The following is a 17,266-nucleotide window of genomic DNA, read 5'->3' on the forward strand; positions in this document are numbered from 1 at the left end:
TCAGCTGATAAACAAATATATCAACATTACTGATGATGCTCTTGATCAACTAAAGGATGAGTTAGGATATCTGTTTGTTCCCATCAATGCTTGGTGTACTTTTTCATTTAAAAAAAAATCATTATTATGCATATGGCACAAAAATTTAACAAATCTAAGCTTGTCCCATAAAGAGCGTGAGATCAAAACAAATGTTAAATGATACAGAAATATGTTTTAATGTGTTGATTGGGTATTATAAATTATGGTATATCCAAAAGTTAGCGTCTTGTGCTCTATAAACCCAACTCATAACCTCTACATTCACTTCTGAGGGGCCCTTCAGCCTTGTTTTCTCTGTGGTTTCTTGTGTGGTTTGAATCCAGGAAGCTCAAAGTTTCACCAGCACCTACACATGTATCACACTAGTAATGTAAGACAAAAACACTGATGTACCTTCCCTCTTCCTGGTTGTTGTTACAGAAGCATGTGCCGGTTGGTCTACGTCAGCTGCACTGTATTCTACAGTGACTGAAAAAAAGCAGATACTGAAGGTAAACAAATACAGGCACAGTTATATATATATATATATATATATATATATACTTATATTGTATACTATGTTAAACTATATGCATGGTTTATGTCCTCACCTCTTTGATGCCGAGCTGAGCCTGATCCGAGTGTCAGTGAGGACCAGTAAAGTAATATCGCAGTAAGAAAAAGAAAGAATGACAGCATCAGTTGATAAATAAGAAAAACATATTATAACATGATATGCATGACATGGTGAAAGAAGAGAGCAGAGGAGAATGTTTTAAGACAGAAGAATGTTTTTCGTGTCGTAATGCAGACTGTGCAGAATCATCAACATTACCAGCACAATGAAAAATCCATCAACTTCAAAGGCTGTTAGATTAGGTTGGGAGGAGGTACCCAAATTAGGGAATAGTTATTATGTCTCCACTAAAGCAGCAACAAAATAGATAATAGAAAATGTAGAGGGATAATGCAGCCATGTCTGGTATCTGTTTTGGATGAATTTAGAGGACTGAGCATGCATCTCCTCAAATTATTTTGGCCCATACTGGAACAAATTATTATTATAACAGTCATGTCCATGCTGAGCTTCCAGTAGCGGACCAGTCCACCCACAACGCCAAACTGTGACCAAATTTTGAGTTAAAGCTGAATAAAAAAATCGCACTTTGCCCTAAAAAATGCTGATGTACTACTGCACCCACAGCTTTTCTCAACACTGAGTCCTGTTTGTTGGTTTTGTCAATGAAGCGTTCATTATCTTTGCTTTGAGCCTACATTGTTGTTGACTCATTCCTTCATGCCTGATATCACTAAATTATTTCAATTCCCAGTTTTTTGGCCTAAACAAAAGCAGAACTGGGTTGTCATGATAGATAGTCCATGACTGAACTGAAAATTAAGAAGGTGCTACTAGCAAACTCTCAAACTCGTTGAACACAGAATCCTATGAAAAACCACCTACATTTTTATTGTTAGGTGAGTTTAAGCAGCACAGAAAAAGCAGGAAGTGCTTACAGCAGCAAAGCTATTTGTGAAATCCTTCATTTTATGTTTCTCACCTCTGAGCCAATAATCTTTGCCAAAACACTGTATGCCAACCACCACCAACATAACCACCAGTAAACAAGTCACAATGATCCATGGGACAGCACTGGAGGAGGAAGGATGAGAATGGTTTTTCGATTCTGGAGGTGAAAATGCTGTTTTCAAAGTAAAAACCAAAAAAATATATGACAAACTGATTGGAAAATAAAAATATTTGGAAAAATGAACAGATCAAAACTAACAAAATGACCATGTTGGGAACTGACAACCAAAGATCAGCAAAATATTTCACAGACAATAACTCTGTTCAAAAAAGTGAAATATATAATATAATTGTATTCGGTATAACTCACCTTTGACAGCCAGCAAGCTCTCTGGTGATTCTCCAGCTCCTGAGATGTTACACTTGTAGAGTCCTTCATCAGACTTGGAAACACTGTAGATGATCATCTCCCCTGTAGAGCTGCTCCTGATGAAGAGTCCATCTTTATAGAAATCAGCTGTGGGGTTGGCAGAAGTAGTTTTGTTTCTACAGCGCAGAGTCACATTGTTTCCCTCCATCACAGGAAGAGCAGGACTCTCCAGAATCACAGAACCAGCTGAGTAACAAGTGTTTGATATTGATTTCATGTTAAACATACATTTATGAAACAATCTGGTTGTTGAATTATGAACATACTTGTGACAGTGATGTTGATGATGTTGCTTCTCCTCCCCCCTGCAGCTTCACAGTAATATTCACCACTGTCCTCTGGATAAACAGTTTTAATGTTGTAGGATGAGCTATTAGAAACACATTTGGGTATTTCCCCTTTAAACTGATGTACAATTGTCCATCCCGTTGAGCCATTAAACTCCCCAAAATGAAGAGTTACAGACTCATATTCAAAGAACTGCAGTCTGCTTGGTTGGATACTGAGAGCTGCATCTGAGACAAAGAAGAAGAAAGCCAGTTAAGACATTTGCTCCATTCATAACTACGACAACATTATTATACATGTGCATAGTAAAGGATAAAGATGACACCATTTCAGTGATGGTTAAGCAAAACGTTTTTTCCTTTTGTTTTTTTTGCTGTTAAATGGGTTCCTACTTTTCCTAAATGACTGACCACAAACAGCAAAATGTATTTTTTTAAATGGTAAATAATTGTCAGATCAATGAGGAACTAAGTCGTACTTACCATCTTTCTGAGCATATGAACACAGCAGAGTCAACACAGTCACCACTGATGAGAAAAAATAGAGACCTCAACATCATACAGACACTTATTTACAGTATTAATATGCCTTGTATGATTTCTGAGGGACGCTATGAAATACATAACCATGCTGACATCTGTGAGTGTACTGCTGGCTGAATCTATCAATGTTTGTGGTCTAAAAATGTCAGCTCAACACCTGAAAGCTAAATGAAAGCAATAAATATATTATAACCGGTGTAGAAAAATACATTTAGATGCCACCAATAGTTTCCTCTACATGAAACCTGTGAAACATTATCTGGTTTTGTGCACCACAATCTCTATATTTTTATTGTAAACTTTTCAACTTCAAACAAATTCTTTGCCATTATGTTTATTCGTAATTTTAACAGGAAATGGAGACAAACTCAGTACTCACACAGTCTGATGCAGAGAGCTGTGACCTCCATGTTGTCTTGCTGCGGACTGTGTGAACATCAGACTGAGGTGTATTGTGGGTGGGAAACAGTCTCTTCCTGTGTAGACTATTTTGGACCATTTAGTTTTACTTCATCTTCTGAGAGGCGGAGCTGCTCTTGTGATAGAAATAGACCCAGTGGTTGAGTTAAAGCAGTGGGTGGAGTCAAAGAACAAAGCAAACATACTTGACCTCTGGTCAAATAGATAAAAGTATACATTTTCTTGGTATCAGCAAATCTTAAACAAGACTTAAGAGTTTTGCAGTCATGCTAGCAGTTCTGTGAAGCTGTAGGCCTGCAACACGTGGTACTGTGAGATAAACTCTAACCTCATTATGCTAACATTCTGACACTGACAATGTTAACATGCTGGTATTTAGCAGGTGCATGCCCACAATATTAGTTTAGTGTGCTTTCTAACTTGCTAGTTCCTGACAATTTGAAAAATGTCAACCTCATGATGGTGTTAAATGGCAAAAAGTCTCTGAATCACCAAAATGTGATTGTCCAACATCAGTATGATTCATCCTCTGGAGGACATGAGGGATTCAAGGATTTGACTTGTCATTCAGCCATGTAGATACATGAAAGAGCAAAATATAGTACTCAGGTCCCAGTGAATTAAATATACATCAATATATACACACACATTAATATACTAATATATCAATTATGTATACATACACTTATATTAATATACATATAAACATATACTACATATCTATATACATGCATATACACAAATATGAGATAAGATCAAGACAATCTATAATAAAAAATAATTTAAAAAAACAACAGCCTAAAATATACATAAGTGAGCAGTGCAGTGTGCAGTCAGAAGTCTTCACATACTGAGAGGCATTACAGCAGCAATGAAATGTAGCGCAGTGTGTATGTGGTCTTATAACAAGGCAGTGTGGTGCAGAGTTCATCAGTCTTACAGCATCCATCCTGCAGTTGTTGGATCATGCAGTAGTTTTAAACTCTAGATAAGTTACAGGTAATTGCAGAAGTTAGGGTTATTTGTGTAGCCACTGAGAGGAAGCTTCTCTTTTACTGAAATGACCCCAATGGACTTCTAGCTTTTTCTGGCCTAAGTACAGAGGCACATTTGGTTCTCTTGGTTCAACAACCTCTTTCATGTCTGCATGTTTACTTTTCTTTCTTGCAGTTTCTGCACAAGTTACATCCATCAAGAATTAAACTGCTAAAATATGTTAATAGTATCAAGATTTTCTCTTCCTTTCTTTCTTTTTATGGTGCTCTCAAAACGCTCTCTCTACCTCTCTCTCTCTGTCTCTCTCTCTCTCTCTCTCTCTCTCTCTCTCTCTCTCTCTCTCTCTCTCTCTCTCTCTCTCTGCATATAATGTATATACAGTAAACACTCATCTATTAAGTCCTAATCTACCACCTGCAGTGCATCATTCACTGTACATCATTAAACCCAAACATAAATGCTATGTAAATGCACATATTTCAATAAAAAATGTATTAAGTCAAGAAATTAGACATAAATGTGACTGATATCGGTCTTTTATTTGCGTTGAGAATTTGAAAATAATATTACAAAATGTTATTATAAAACAATAAAGTAATAAGAAAAGTATAATAGTTACAAGTTTATTACATTTATAGGTAGTAGTAGAAACAAGCAGAAAATGAAACTCGAAACTTAAAGGTTAATTTTAAGCTTATTGTTCCATGATACATACAGCGCAGAGACAGACACATGCAGAGTCTATTCATAGAGATGTAGAGCTGCTGTGGTTATTCTGCAGAGGGTTTGTCAGAGTTGAGCTCAGAGCGCATTGTAGACTTAGTAGTTTGTTTATTGTGTGGTTTTGAAACACTAACGCTGTCTTTGTTTGACTTCTGAGAATCTCACAGCACAAAATGCTTTTAGACCCTTAGAAAACAAGTTACAATGTCAATCAATGAATTAAAAAATACACCTTAAAGCAGTAGGAGTTGTTACCACGATCTTGTCAAACATACTGTATTTAAAATGAGTGTGTCTGTCAGAGTTATAGTCAAAGTGGATTTTCATGCAGTGTGACTGGTTATAAGTACAGTATGAACCATATAAAAATGTGACATTCGATCAAATGCATACATATAAAACAACACAGATCATAAAACATGCACAGATAAACAAAGCAGACTGAACTTTCAATTTAATATCATTGAGACGAAACTAGCTTTTAGGACAGTGAGTCTTTTCTGTCATTCACTTCATTCTTCTCTTTAGTTTGGCAGTTATTTTTTGTACCTCTGATCTACCTACTGTATTTCTGTGAGGTTGGCTTTTCAACACTGGTGTAATCTACTCTAACTGGAAGCCAAACAGATTTCATATTAGGGATGAAGATAGTTTGCTTCTGCCAAAACTGCTCTGCCTCTATGTAAGAACAGTCATCCCACTGAGTGACCTGGCTGAAAGTTGATTACTATTTACTTAATTTCAATGTTGTGTCTGAAAATTTACATTAGTAGGTTACTTTTTTTTTCTCAAGTTGTGACTTTGGCATTGCGCAATCTTAAACTATGCCTGGGGAAGGAGGATGGCAGAGGAACAAGTTTTACAGTAAGCGATCAGCTCTCAGAGAACTCTTCAGTGCCATGTGTTTAGTCACTTTCAAATGTTCCAACTTCCCTTTTTCATCATGAATCACATCTAAATCTTTGTACACACTGCAGTGTTGTGTGACGTTGGACTAGACTGTTTAAAAGCAGGTTCAGTAAGAAACTGAAAGCTTTTTTTTTTTTTTAAGATTTTTTTTAAACACCATTATTCAGCAGTAGACAGACAGGAAACATGGTCGAGAAGGGTGTGTGTGGCTGCGTACATGGCATGCGCTCTAACCACTCGACCCTTTAAACAGTGTCCAGGTACATAACATAAAGCAGATTGCACTGTCTCAATTGAAAAAAGCAGTGCTGTTTTTTTATGTAAAATGTAGCTTAGTTCTTCTGTTACTGTTGGAACTTTTGTTTTAGTGCGGCCCCTTGTTCAGTCAGTCTCTGCCCTAAACGACCTGTAAAACACACACAATGTACATAATAGATAGATAAATATAATATACATATCCATGTCCCAAAATCCTTATTTTTTAAGAAGACTAAACAACTTTAACCTTAAAATGAAAGAAAGACTCTTCTTTGTTTGAATCACATCAACAGTGACAATTTTAAAGCTGTTCCATGATACAGTCTGACTGAAAGATTTGACAAATTTAGAAAAGATACAGCATCATTTTGAACTCTTGAAAATGTCTAAAAACTGGATTTTTAAATTTTTTTTAAAATTATGGTTTTAGATGATGTCCCAAATAAAATCCCTTTAAAATCTAAATTTGAGAGAACATTTTGTCATGAATGAGTATTCATATTTTATGAAATAATTGGTTAACTGGTGGATCAAACATAGAGCTAAAAAAACGGTAATAGTCTAAGACATTATTAGCTATGCTACAGTATTTTGCTTTCTCAGACCTACTGAATGACAGAATAGAAAGCATCCTCTGTTGAATGTGGGTTGGTGTCTGTTTAGGGAACTGCTCTTGTTCCAATGCTGGATACTCCGGTTTCTACTTCGAAAATAGATGAAATTATGTAATTTTCTTGTCAAAATGTTCACTTACTTGAGAAAAAAACTAATATTTCCTTGGCTGTAGGGTGAAACTGTTGCTTGTTTTCCTACAGAAGTATTAAAGAATACAGTACGATTGGTGTTGCTGGTAATTTTATGGTATTATAAATCATACTAACCTTGGGACTTTTTAGCCATGTTTAAAAAAAGTACTCCACCAATTAAGCCTTGCACTCACATTGCCAAACTCTCAAGGGACTGTTAAAACAGGGTCAAAATAAGTGCAGCAGAACGAGAGATATCATCTTTCTTATGCATCTGTCTTCTTTCTCAAAAACCTGGTGCCTACATTACCCAGAATGCAACTTCATTGTTGACAGTTCTGGGTTTGTTAAGGTGGGATGAGGGGTGGTCTACAGAGATCTGTTAACTTCACTTCTTTCTAAGTTCAGCCCCAACCAATGCTGACTCAATTGACATCACATGAGGTAATTTGTCAGATTTTGCACAGCTCCCTTTTGTGGTCTGTACTTGACATTAAAGTAGTAAATGTAAGACAAATAACATGTCAAGTAAGGTACCTTTCCTCTTCCTGGTTTTTGTTGCAGAAGCATATGCTGATTTGTCTTCCTTAACTGCACTGGATTCTATAGAGATGGAAAAAGCAGCTACAGTAGGTGAACAAATACAGACACAATTAGTTATCAATACATATTATAATATGCCAAAAGTTGAGTGAGGATTCATGACAGATAACACCATCCTGTAGACCTTCTTCCTAGTTTGCACCCCCAGATTACTATCACTTTCAGCAATGTATCAGATTTTGCACAACTTCCTCTGGTGACACAAATACACATAAAACACACACCAAAAATGAGTGGAGATCTCTTTTAAGTCTCACCCAGTTGTTGAGTCCCATCAAAGGCGTAGTAAAAAGCTCCAGACCAAAGTGAGAGTTCCTCTTCATCTGTAGGTGAGAGAGATTGGAAATCATCAAAATATATGTGTGTTCCCTTCATTGCTTTCCTTTGTATCTATCTAGTCACTTCCTCAGAATCAGCTGGTGGACATGTGTGTCACTGGGTTGACAACGTATTACTTGACATTGCCTACCTGGCACTAAAATTGTGGATGTAGATCCCATCTCTACTTAGCAAACACCCATATGTTTGTTGTTATGATTCATGTTGGTATAATCAACACCACAAAGCAGCAGTCTGAATTTTATCCAACTCAAGACGGATAGTATGTATTCATCTCTGCACACAATTGGTCTTTTTTTGGCAATTTGAATCCTTTAGGAACAAGCTTCCTTTTTTCATTTTTTTTCATTTTTTTTTTTTTTTTTAGCAGAGATTGTATCCAACCCAGCTTCTGTAGTACATACACTACCACACACTACAATTTAGTCTTACCCAGTTGTTCAGTCTTATCCAGTCCCAAGGTGTAGTAAGCAGATGTAGACAAGGCTTCATCCCCATCTGAAGGAGGGAGAGTGTAAATCATTTGATAGACAAATACATCAACATTACTGAAGATGCTCTTGATCAACTAAAGGATGAGTTAGAATATCTGTTTGTTCCCATCAATGCTTTTCTTTGTATCTGTCTCAAAATGTTGGGGGTTCTGCTGTGGTGTACCCCAGAACTTGATTCTTAGTCCTCTTTCTTTTGCTTTACTTTGACTGATTTTATCAGTAGTTGTACTTCTTCATTTTTAAAAATCATTATTATGCATATGACACACACATTTATTTATGTTAAATGAATCTAAGCTTGATCCATAAAGAGCATGACATCAAAACAATTGTTAAATGATACAGAAATATATTTTAAGCAGCAACAAAATAGATAATAGAAAATGTATTCAACAGTTAAACAAAGAGAGGGATAATACAGCCATGTCTGGTATTTGTTTTGGATGAATTTAGAGGACTGAGCATGCATCTCCTCAAATTATTTTGGCCCATACTGGAACAAATCATTATGTAGTAACAGTCATGTCCATGCTGAGCTTCCAGTAGCGGACCAGTCCACCCACAACGCCAAACTGTGACCAAATTTTGAGTTAAAGCTGAATAAAAAAATCTCACTTTGCCCTAAAAAATGCTGATGTACTACTGCACCCACAGCTTTTCTCAACACTGAGTCCTGTTTGTTGGTTTTGTCAATGAAGCGTTCATTATCTTTGCTTTGAGCCTACATTGTTGTTGACTCATTCCTTCATGCCTGATATCACTAAATTATTTCAATTCCCAGTTTTTTGGCCTAAACAAAAGCAGAACTGGGTTGTCATGATAGTTAGTCCATGACTGAACTGAAAATTAAGAAGGTGCTACTAGCAAACTCTCAAACTCGTTGAACACAGAATCCTATGAAAAACCACCTACATTTTTATTGTTAGGTGAGTTTAAGCAGCACAGAAAAAGCAGGAAGTGCTTACAGCAGCAAAGCTATTTGTGAAATCCTTCATTTTATGTTTCTCACCTCTGAGCCAATAATCTTTGCCAAAACACTGTATGCCAACCACCACCAACAGAACCACCAGTAAACAAGTCACAATGATCCATGGGACAGCACTGGAGGAGGAAGGATGAGAATGGTTTTTCGATTCTGGAGGTGAAACTGATTGGAAAATAAAAATATTTGGAAAAATGAACAGATCAAAACTAACAAAATGACCATGTTGGGAACTGACAACCAAAGATCAGCAAAATATTTCACAGACAATAACTCTGTGAAATATATAATATAATTGTATTTGGTATAAATCACCTCTGACAGCCAGCCAGCTCTCTGGTGATTCTCCAGTTCCTGAGATGTTACACTTGTAGAGTCCTTCATCAGACTTGGAGACACTGTAGATGATCATCTCCCCTGTAGAGCTGCTCCTGATGAAGAGTCCATCTTTATAGAAATCAGCTGTGGGGTTGGTAGAAGTGGTTTTATTTCTACAGCGCAGAGTCACTGTATTTCCCTCCATCACAGGAAGAGCAGGACTCTCCAGAATCACAGAACCATCTGAGCAACAAGTGATTGGTATTGGTTTCATGTTTAACATACATTTATGAAACAATCTGGTTGTTGAATTATGAACATACTTGTGACAGTGATGTTGATGCTGTTGCTTTTCCTCCCCCCTGCAGCTTCACAGTAGTATTCACCACTGTCCTCTAGATAAACAGTTTTAATGTTGTAGGATGAGCTATTAGAAACAAATATGGGTATTTTGGACTCATGTACAATTTTCCATCCCGTTGAGCCATTAAACTCCCCACAATGAAGAGTTACAGACTCATATTCAAAGAACTGCAGTCTGCTTGGTTGGATACTGAGAGCTGCATCTGAGACAAAGAAGAAGAAAGCTGGTTAAGACATTTGCTCCATTCATAACTACTGAAACATGAACATGAACTGTATGTAATTGAATATAATATGCTATTAAAACGATCAAACGACAAAATTATTATACATGTGCATAGTAAAGGATAAAGATGACACCATTTCAGTGATGGTTAAGCAAAACTTTTTTTGTTTTTGTTTTTGTTTTTTTGCTGTTAAATTGGTTCTTACTTTCCCTAAATGTTTTACCACAAACAGCAAAATGTATTTTTTAAATGGTAAATCATTTTCAGATCAATGAGGAACTAAGTCGTACTTACCATCTTTCTGAGCATTTGAACACGTCAGAGTCAACACAGTCACCACTGATGAGAAAAAATAGACCTCAACATCATACAGGCACTTTTTATTTACAGTATTAATATGTTTTGTATGATTTCTGTTCTCTTGTTTAAAACAATGATACATGAACACTGCAGGGACACTATGAAATACATAACCATGCTGACATCTGTGAGTTTACTGCTGGCTGAATCTATCAATGTTTGTGATCTAAAAATGTCAGCTCAACACCTGAAAGCTAAATGAAAGCAATAAATATATTATAAACGGTGTAGAAAAATACATTTAGATGCCACCAATAGTTTTATCTACATGAAACCTGTGAAACATTATCTGGTTTTGTGCACCACAATCTCTATATTTTTATTGTAAACTTTTCAACTTCAAACAAATTCTTTGCCATTATGTTTATTCGTAATTTTAACAGGAAATGGAGACAAACTCAGTACTCACACAGTCTGATGCAGAGAGCTGTGACCTCCATGATGTCTTGCTGCGGACTGTGTGAACATCAGACTGAGGTGTATAGTGGGTGGGAAACAGTCTCTTCATGTGTAGACTATTTTGGACCATTTAGTTTTACTTCACATTCTGAGAGGCGGAGCTGCTCTTGTGATAGAAATAGACCCAGTGGTTGAGTGAAAGCAGTGGGTGGAGTCAAAGAACAAAGCAAACATGCTTGACCTCTGGTAAAATATAGATAAAAGTATAAATTTTCTTGGTATCAGCAAATCTTAAACAAGACTTAAGAGTTTGCAGTCATGCTAGCAGTTCTGTGAAGCTGTAGGCCTGAAACACGTGGTACTGTGAGATAAACTCTAACCTCATTATGCTAACATTCTGACACTGACAATGTTAACATGCTGGTATTTAGCAGGTGCATGCTCACAATATTAGTTTAGTGTGCTTTCTAACTTGCTAGTTCCTGACAATTTGAAAAATGTCAACCTCATGATGGCAAAAAGTCTCTGAATCACCAAAATAACCAGAATTTATCTTCAGATGTCCAACATCAGTAGGATTCATCCTCTGGAGGACATGAGGGATTGCACTGAACTCTATAGGATTCAATGATTCAAGGATTTGACTTGTCATTCAGCCATGTAGATACATGAAAGAGCGAAATTAAAGTACTCAGGTCCCAGTGAATTAAATATACTTCAATATATACACACACATTAATATACTAATATATCAATTATGTATATACACATACACATATATTAATATGCATACACAAATATGAGATAAAATAAAGAAAATCTATAATAAACATAAATAAATAAAAAACAACAGCCTAAAATAGACATAAGTGAGCAGTGCAGTGTGCAGTCAGAAGTCTTCACATACTGAGAGGCATTACAGCAGCAATGAATGTAGCGCAGTGTGTATGTGGTGTTATAACAAGGCAGTGTGGTGCAGAGTTCATCAGTCTTACAGCATCCATCCTGCAGTTGTTGGATCATGCAGTAGTTTTAAACTCTAGATAAGTTACAGGTAATTGCCGAAGTTAGGGTTATTTGTGTAGCCACTGAGAGGAAGCTTCTCTTTTACTGAAATGACCCCAATGGACTTCTAGCTTTTTCTGGCCTAAGTACCGAGGCACATTTGGTTCTCTTGGTTCAACAACCTCTTTCATGTCTGCATGATTACTTTTCTTTCTTGCAGTTTCTGCACAAGTTACATCCATCAAGAATTAAACTGCTAAAATATGTTAATAGTATCAAGATTTTCTCTTCCTTTCTTTCTTTTTATGGTGCTCTCAAAACGCTCTCTCTACCTCTCTCTCTCTGTCTCTCTCTCTCTCTCTCTCTCTCTCTCTCTCTCTCTCTATCTCTCTCTCTATCTCTCTCTCTCTCTCTCTCTCTCTCTCTCTACCTCTCTGCATATAATGTATGTACAGTAAACACTCATTTATTAAGTCCTAATCTGCCACCTGCAGTGCATCATTCACTGTACATCATTAAACCCAAACATAAATGCTATGTAAATGCACATATTTCAATAAAAAATGTATTATGTCAAGAAATTAGACAAATGTGACTGATTTCGGTCTTTTATTTGCATTGAGAATTTGAAAATAATATTACAAAATGTTATTATAAAACAATAAGGTAATAAGAAAAGTATAATAGTTACAAGTTTATTACATTTTTAGGTAGTAGAAGAAACAAGCAGAAAATGAAACTCGAAACTTAAAGGTTAATTTTAAGCTTATTGTTCCATGATACATACAGCGCAGAGACAGACACATGCAGAGTCTATTCATAGAGATGTAGAGCTGCTGTGGTTATTCTGCAGAGGGTTTGTCAGAGTTGAGCTCAGAGCGCATTGTAGACTTAATAGTTTGTTGATTGTGTGGTTTTGAAACACTAACGCTGTCTTTGTTTGACTTCTGAGAATCTCACAGCACAAAATGCTTTTAGACCCTTAGAAAACAAGGTACAACGTCAATCAATGAATTAAAAAATACACCTTAAAGCAGTAGGAGATGTTGTTACCACGATCTTGTCAAACATACTGTATTTGAAATGAGTGTGTCTGTCAGAGTTATAGTCAAAGTGGATTTTCATGCAGTGTGACTGTGTATAAGTACAGTATGAACCATATAAAAATGTGACGTCGATCAAATGCATACATATAAAACAAAACACAGATCATAAAACATGCACAGATGAACAAAGCAGACTGAACTTTCAATTTAATACCATTGAGACCAAACTAGCTTTTAGGACAGTGAGTATTCTTTGTCATTCACTTCATCCTTCTCTTTAGTTTGGCAGTTATTTTTTGTACCTCTGATTTTCCGACGGTGAAGCAGTCCTAACAGCAGCAGCAGCACCACCTTGTAGGCCAACACTGTTGTCAGGAGGTAAACATGAGAGCAGGGATCTGAGGATGGACGAGTCGCCTCATGAAGGTCTACCAAGATGACAGAAATGATCTGCATGAGCCAGTGGTACTTAAATATGATCTATTCTGTTTTTATCATCATTCTGAAACAATAACTAAATGGAATACATTTTTGGTGAATTGTTTAGCAATCGTTTAGAAACACTTTTTGGCAGCTGGATAATATGTCTAGTTAGTTACCAAACTGCATTTTATTGTACTGGTCCTACATACTAGCAAATTGGTTGACTGTAAAGAGGACATGTGATTGATTTTTGTGATTTTTATGTTATTTTTATACTGTGATAATGGCGAATGTTCAAGATGGTCAAAGCTTCAAAACTTGAGATGAACGTATACCAGGTCACAAAATTGCTGTGGCCGAGGTCCAACCCACACCCCACACTCTGGGCACTTTCCAACATGGCCCACGGCCCACACAGAATGATGGCACTTTGACAGTCCACTTCTGTGTCCCAGAACCTGGCCCACATCCAGAACCCACATACCAGAGATTACTGCATCTTTACCAAAGAAGGCCTTTGTTTGTTATTTTACATGTGGGGCATTTTAGGCTCACATCTATTTTGTCTGGGCCATAAGAAGGCTAGTAGTGCTCCATTTCCGTTTGCTATCTGGGATGTAAAAATGGCACCTGCAAGTCAAAACCAATGGCTTCAATTACTTTGGATAGTCCACTTGCAAAGTTCAACTCCTACGAACAATGCCGGTCTTTTTGGCCAATTTGACATAGTGGCCAAACTGTGTAATTACAATGTCATGTGATGCTATTGGGCCCAAAAAGACTTTTTTGTGTCAACTTACATTGTGAAAGATATATCTGTAAATCAGTGGATACGTGTTCATGTGGAAGAGGGTCTTAAAGAGACAGGAGCTAAAATGAACTGTTTCAGACAGAGGCTGAATTGAAGGGCTACAAAAAGAGTTTTGAACTGTGAATCATGCAGAGATTTTCCAAAAGAGCCCTAAAATATAAATAAAGACCTGGAAATGTACAGAATATGTCCTCTTCAAGAATGAATACAAGATCAAATTATTTGTTGTTTTAAAACCTAACTGAAAAACAATTCTAAAAGAAAAATAGATTTTTTTATTTGCGTTAAAGTCCTTCAGTGTTTCACCTCTTATAGCCATCCAGCTCTCTGCTGATCCTCCAGCTCCTGATATGTTACACTTGTAGAGTCCTTCATCAGATTTGGAAACACTGTAGATGATCATCTCTCCCATAGAGCTGCTCCTGATGAAAAGTCCATCTTTATAGAAATCAGCTGTGGGGTTAGCAGAAGTAGTTTTGCTTCTACATCGCAGAATCACAGGATTTCCCTCCATCACAGGAAGAGCAGGACTCTCCAGAATCACAGAACTGGCTAAGGCAACAAGTGGTTGATATTAATCTCATGTTGAACATACATGAATATATATGAATATAAATACATATGAAAAATATCATTGTTGTGTTATAAACATACTTATGACTGTGATGTTGATGCTGTTGCTTCTTCTCCCGCTTGCAGATTCACACCAGTATTCACCACTGTCCTCTGAATAAACATTTTTAATGCTGCAGTTTAAGCCGATTGATTCCACCATATGAGTATCACAATTGGGTATTTCCCTTTTGAACCAATGTACAATTTTCCATCCAGTTGAACCATCAAACCCCTCACAATGAAAATTTACAGGCTCATATTCAAAGAACTGCAGTCTGTTTGGTTTGATACTGAGAGCTGCATCTGAGACAAAGAAGAGGAAAGAGAGTCGATTAAGACATTTGCCCCATTCAAAACGACCTAAACATGAACATGAACTGGTTTTAAGTTAATATAATATGTTTCTAAAATGATAAAACCACAAAAATATTATATATGTGCATGGAAAAGGATAAAGATTCCTGCGATGATTAAACAAACTTTTTTTTTTCTTTTTTTTTTATCAAAAGGGTTCTTACTTTTCCTAAATAACTGACCACAAACACTTCTCAGCAAAATATATTGTTCAAAATGGTAAATAATATTCATATCAATAAGAAACTAATTGGTACTTACCATTTTTCTGAGCATATGAACACAGCAGGCTCAACACAGTCACCACTGATGAAGAAAAGCAATAGAGCTCAACATCATACAGACACTTTTATTGATAGCATCAATATATTTTGTATTATTTCAGCTCTATTGTTTAAATTATGATACATGACCACTGTAAGGACACTGTGAAATACATTACTGAGATGCTAAAATCTCACCAAAATGTCAGTCTACGTGAAACTTCAAATAAATTCTTTATCCGTTTGTTTATTCATAATAGTCACAGGAAAGGGAGACAAATTCAGTACTCACACAATCTAATGCAGAGAGCTGTGACCTCCATGTTGTCTTGCTGCGGACTGTGTGAACATCAGACTGAGAAACAGTCTCTTCCTGTCAGGCCTATTTCTACTGTAATTTTGTATACGTTCACTTTTTGAGAGGCGGAGCTACTCTTATTGTTCAAATAGACTCGGTGGTTGAGTTAAATCAGTGGGTGGAGTCAACAAACACAGCAAACTTAGTTAAGAAAAGAACCTCTTGTCAAAATACACAAAGTAAAAGTTTTCTCGGCAGCAGCGAGGTTTAAACAACACTTAAGAGCTAGCAGCTCTGTGAAGCTGTATTTAGACACAGTGAGATAAATGCTAACTTAAGCATGCTGACATTCTTACACTGACAATGGTAACATGCTGGTATTTAGCAGGTGTAATGTTTACCATCTTAGTTTAGTGTGTTAGCATTCACCCCACATTTGAACGAATGCCCTAATGGCTGATGAAAAATGAATAATGTTGCTAAGAGAAGATTTGTAGAAGATATTTTGAAGCTTGAGATGCCACTCTGTGCACTGCCCTCCCTTCCTTATCTTAACTGTAGAAGGGAGGCCTCCACACAGCTGCAGCTGTCCTGTCTAAGCTGCAGGTGGATAAATCATTAATCAGAACATGGATGTTTGTACTAAATTTCATAGCAATCCACCCTGTAGTTGTTGGATCACGCATCAGTTTTAATCTCTAGGTAGCTCAAGAGCTTTCCCTCTGAACGATAAATATCAATATCTTTGTCACAGTCGGTTCTGCTCTTCTGCTGCTGCTGGTAAAATTCCATTCACCACACCCCTGCTCTACTCCTGCTAATCAGCCACATCCACCTCATCAATTAACTCTGTTCACCTGGGCTTCATCAGTAATCACCTGGACTCCCAGCTGCATCCCATCTGTAATCAAGCCAGTATATATACTCCTGTTGTCCACTCACTCTTTGCCAGATTGTCATTTGCAATTTCTACATGCCAGACCTTCCAGCATTTATTCACGGACTGATTCCCTGGTTTCGACCTTGCTTGCTTTTGACCTCCTCTCCTCATGTCTACCCCGGTGAACCCACCAGCCTTCTGTCCCTGACCTCGAGTATCACCTGTTCCTGTTTGACTGTGGCTGTGTGGCGTTCTCCGGCTTCGATCATGTCAGGAGAGCCCAGAACTTCCAGCTTAGTCAACCTTATGTCCATGAGTGCTACTGGCATCTTACCTGCTGCCAACTCTGTCTTAGGTGACCCTGAGCCCTTCCTGTTGCCCTACACATTCTGTCTATACCTGTTCCTGTTACCTTGCGGACTATAATAAAGATAATTTAAAACTACTCACTGGTGTTCTGCGCTGCAATTGGGTCCTACCACCTCCACCCGTTACAGTTTGATCTGGCCAGCCATGGACCCAGCGCACAACCTCACACCAGTGAGCTGCCTAGACAGAAGACTCGGACCAATTATGGATCCAGCGGACAAGAACCCATTCTGGGGAACCCGCCTGGCTCGGGGAG

The 17,266-nt window shown here is 37.2% G+C and overlaps 2 protein-coding genes across 2 annotated transcripts; both read right to left on the reverse strand.

Annotated features, from left to right (window-relative positions):
- Nucleotides 1-1,442: 1,442 nt before the first annotated feature.
- On the reverse strand, nucleotides 1,443-10,987 carry LOC134006292 (Fc receptor-like protein 5). Its single transcript, XM_062445377.1, has 13 exons — nucleotides 10,957-10,987; nucleotides 10,482-10,526; nucleotides 9,921-10,163; nucleotides 9,595-9,840; nucleotides 9,307-9,444; nucleotides 8,236-8,301; nucleotides 7,722-7,787; nucleotides 7,399-7,485; nucleotides 2,750-2,794; nucleotides 2,246-2,494; nucleotides 1,920-2,165; nucleotides 1,581-1,721; nucleotides 1,443-1,465 (listed from the first exon to the last, which is right to left on the reverse strand). The coding sequence occupies exons 1-13, from the start codon at nucleotides 10,985-10,987 to the stop codon at nucleotides 1,443-1,445; spliced, it is 1,626 nt and encodes a 541-aa protein (XP_062301361.1).
- Nucleotides 10,988-13,231: 2,244 nt separating this feature from the next.
- On the reverse strand, nucleotides 13,232-16,970 carry LOC134006293 (Fc receptor-like protein 5). The gene is made up of 6 exons (XM_062445378.1): nucleotides 16,819-16,970; nucleotides 15,756-15,802; nucleotides 15,462-15,506; nucleotides 14,886-15,149; nucleotides 14,538-14,783; nucleotides 13,232-13,425 (listed from the first exon to the last, which is right to left on the reverse strand). Exons 1-6 carry the CDS (start codon nucleotides 16,968-16,970, stop codon nucleotides 13,232-13,234), a joined length of 948 nt encoding a protein of 315 aa, XP_062301362.1.
- Nucleotides 16,971-17,266: the final 296 nt, after the last annotated feature.

Source organism: Scomber scombrus, chromosome 23 (assembly GCF_963691925.1).
Source record: "Scomber scombrus chromosome 23, fScoSco1.1, whole genome shotgun sequence".
NCBI classification, from domain to species: domain Eukaryota; kingdom Metazoa; phylum Chordata; class Actinopteri; order Scombriformes; family Scombridae; genus Scomber; species Scomber scombrus.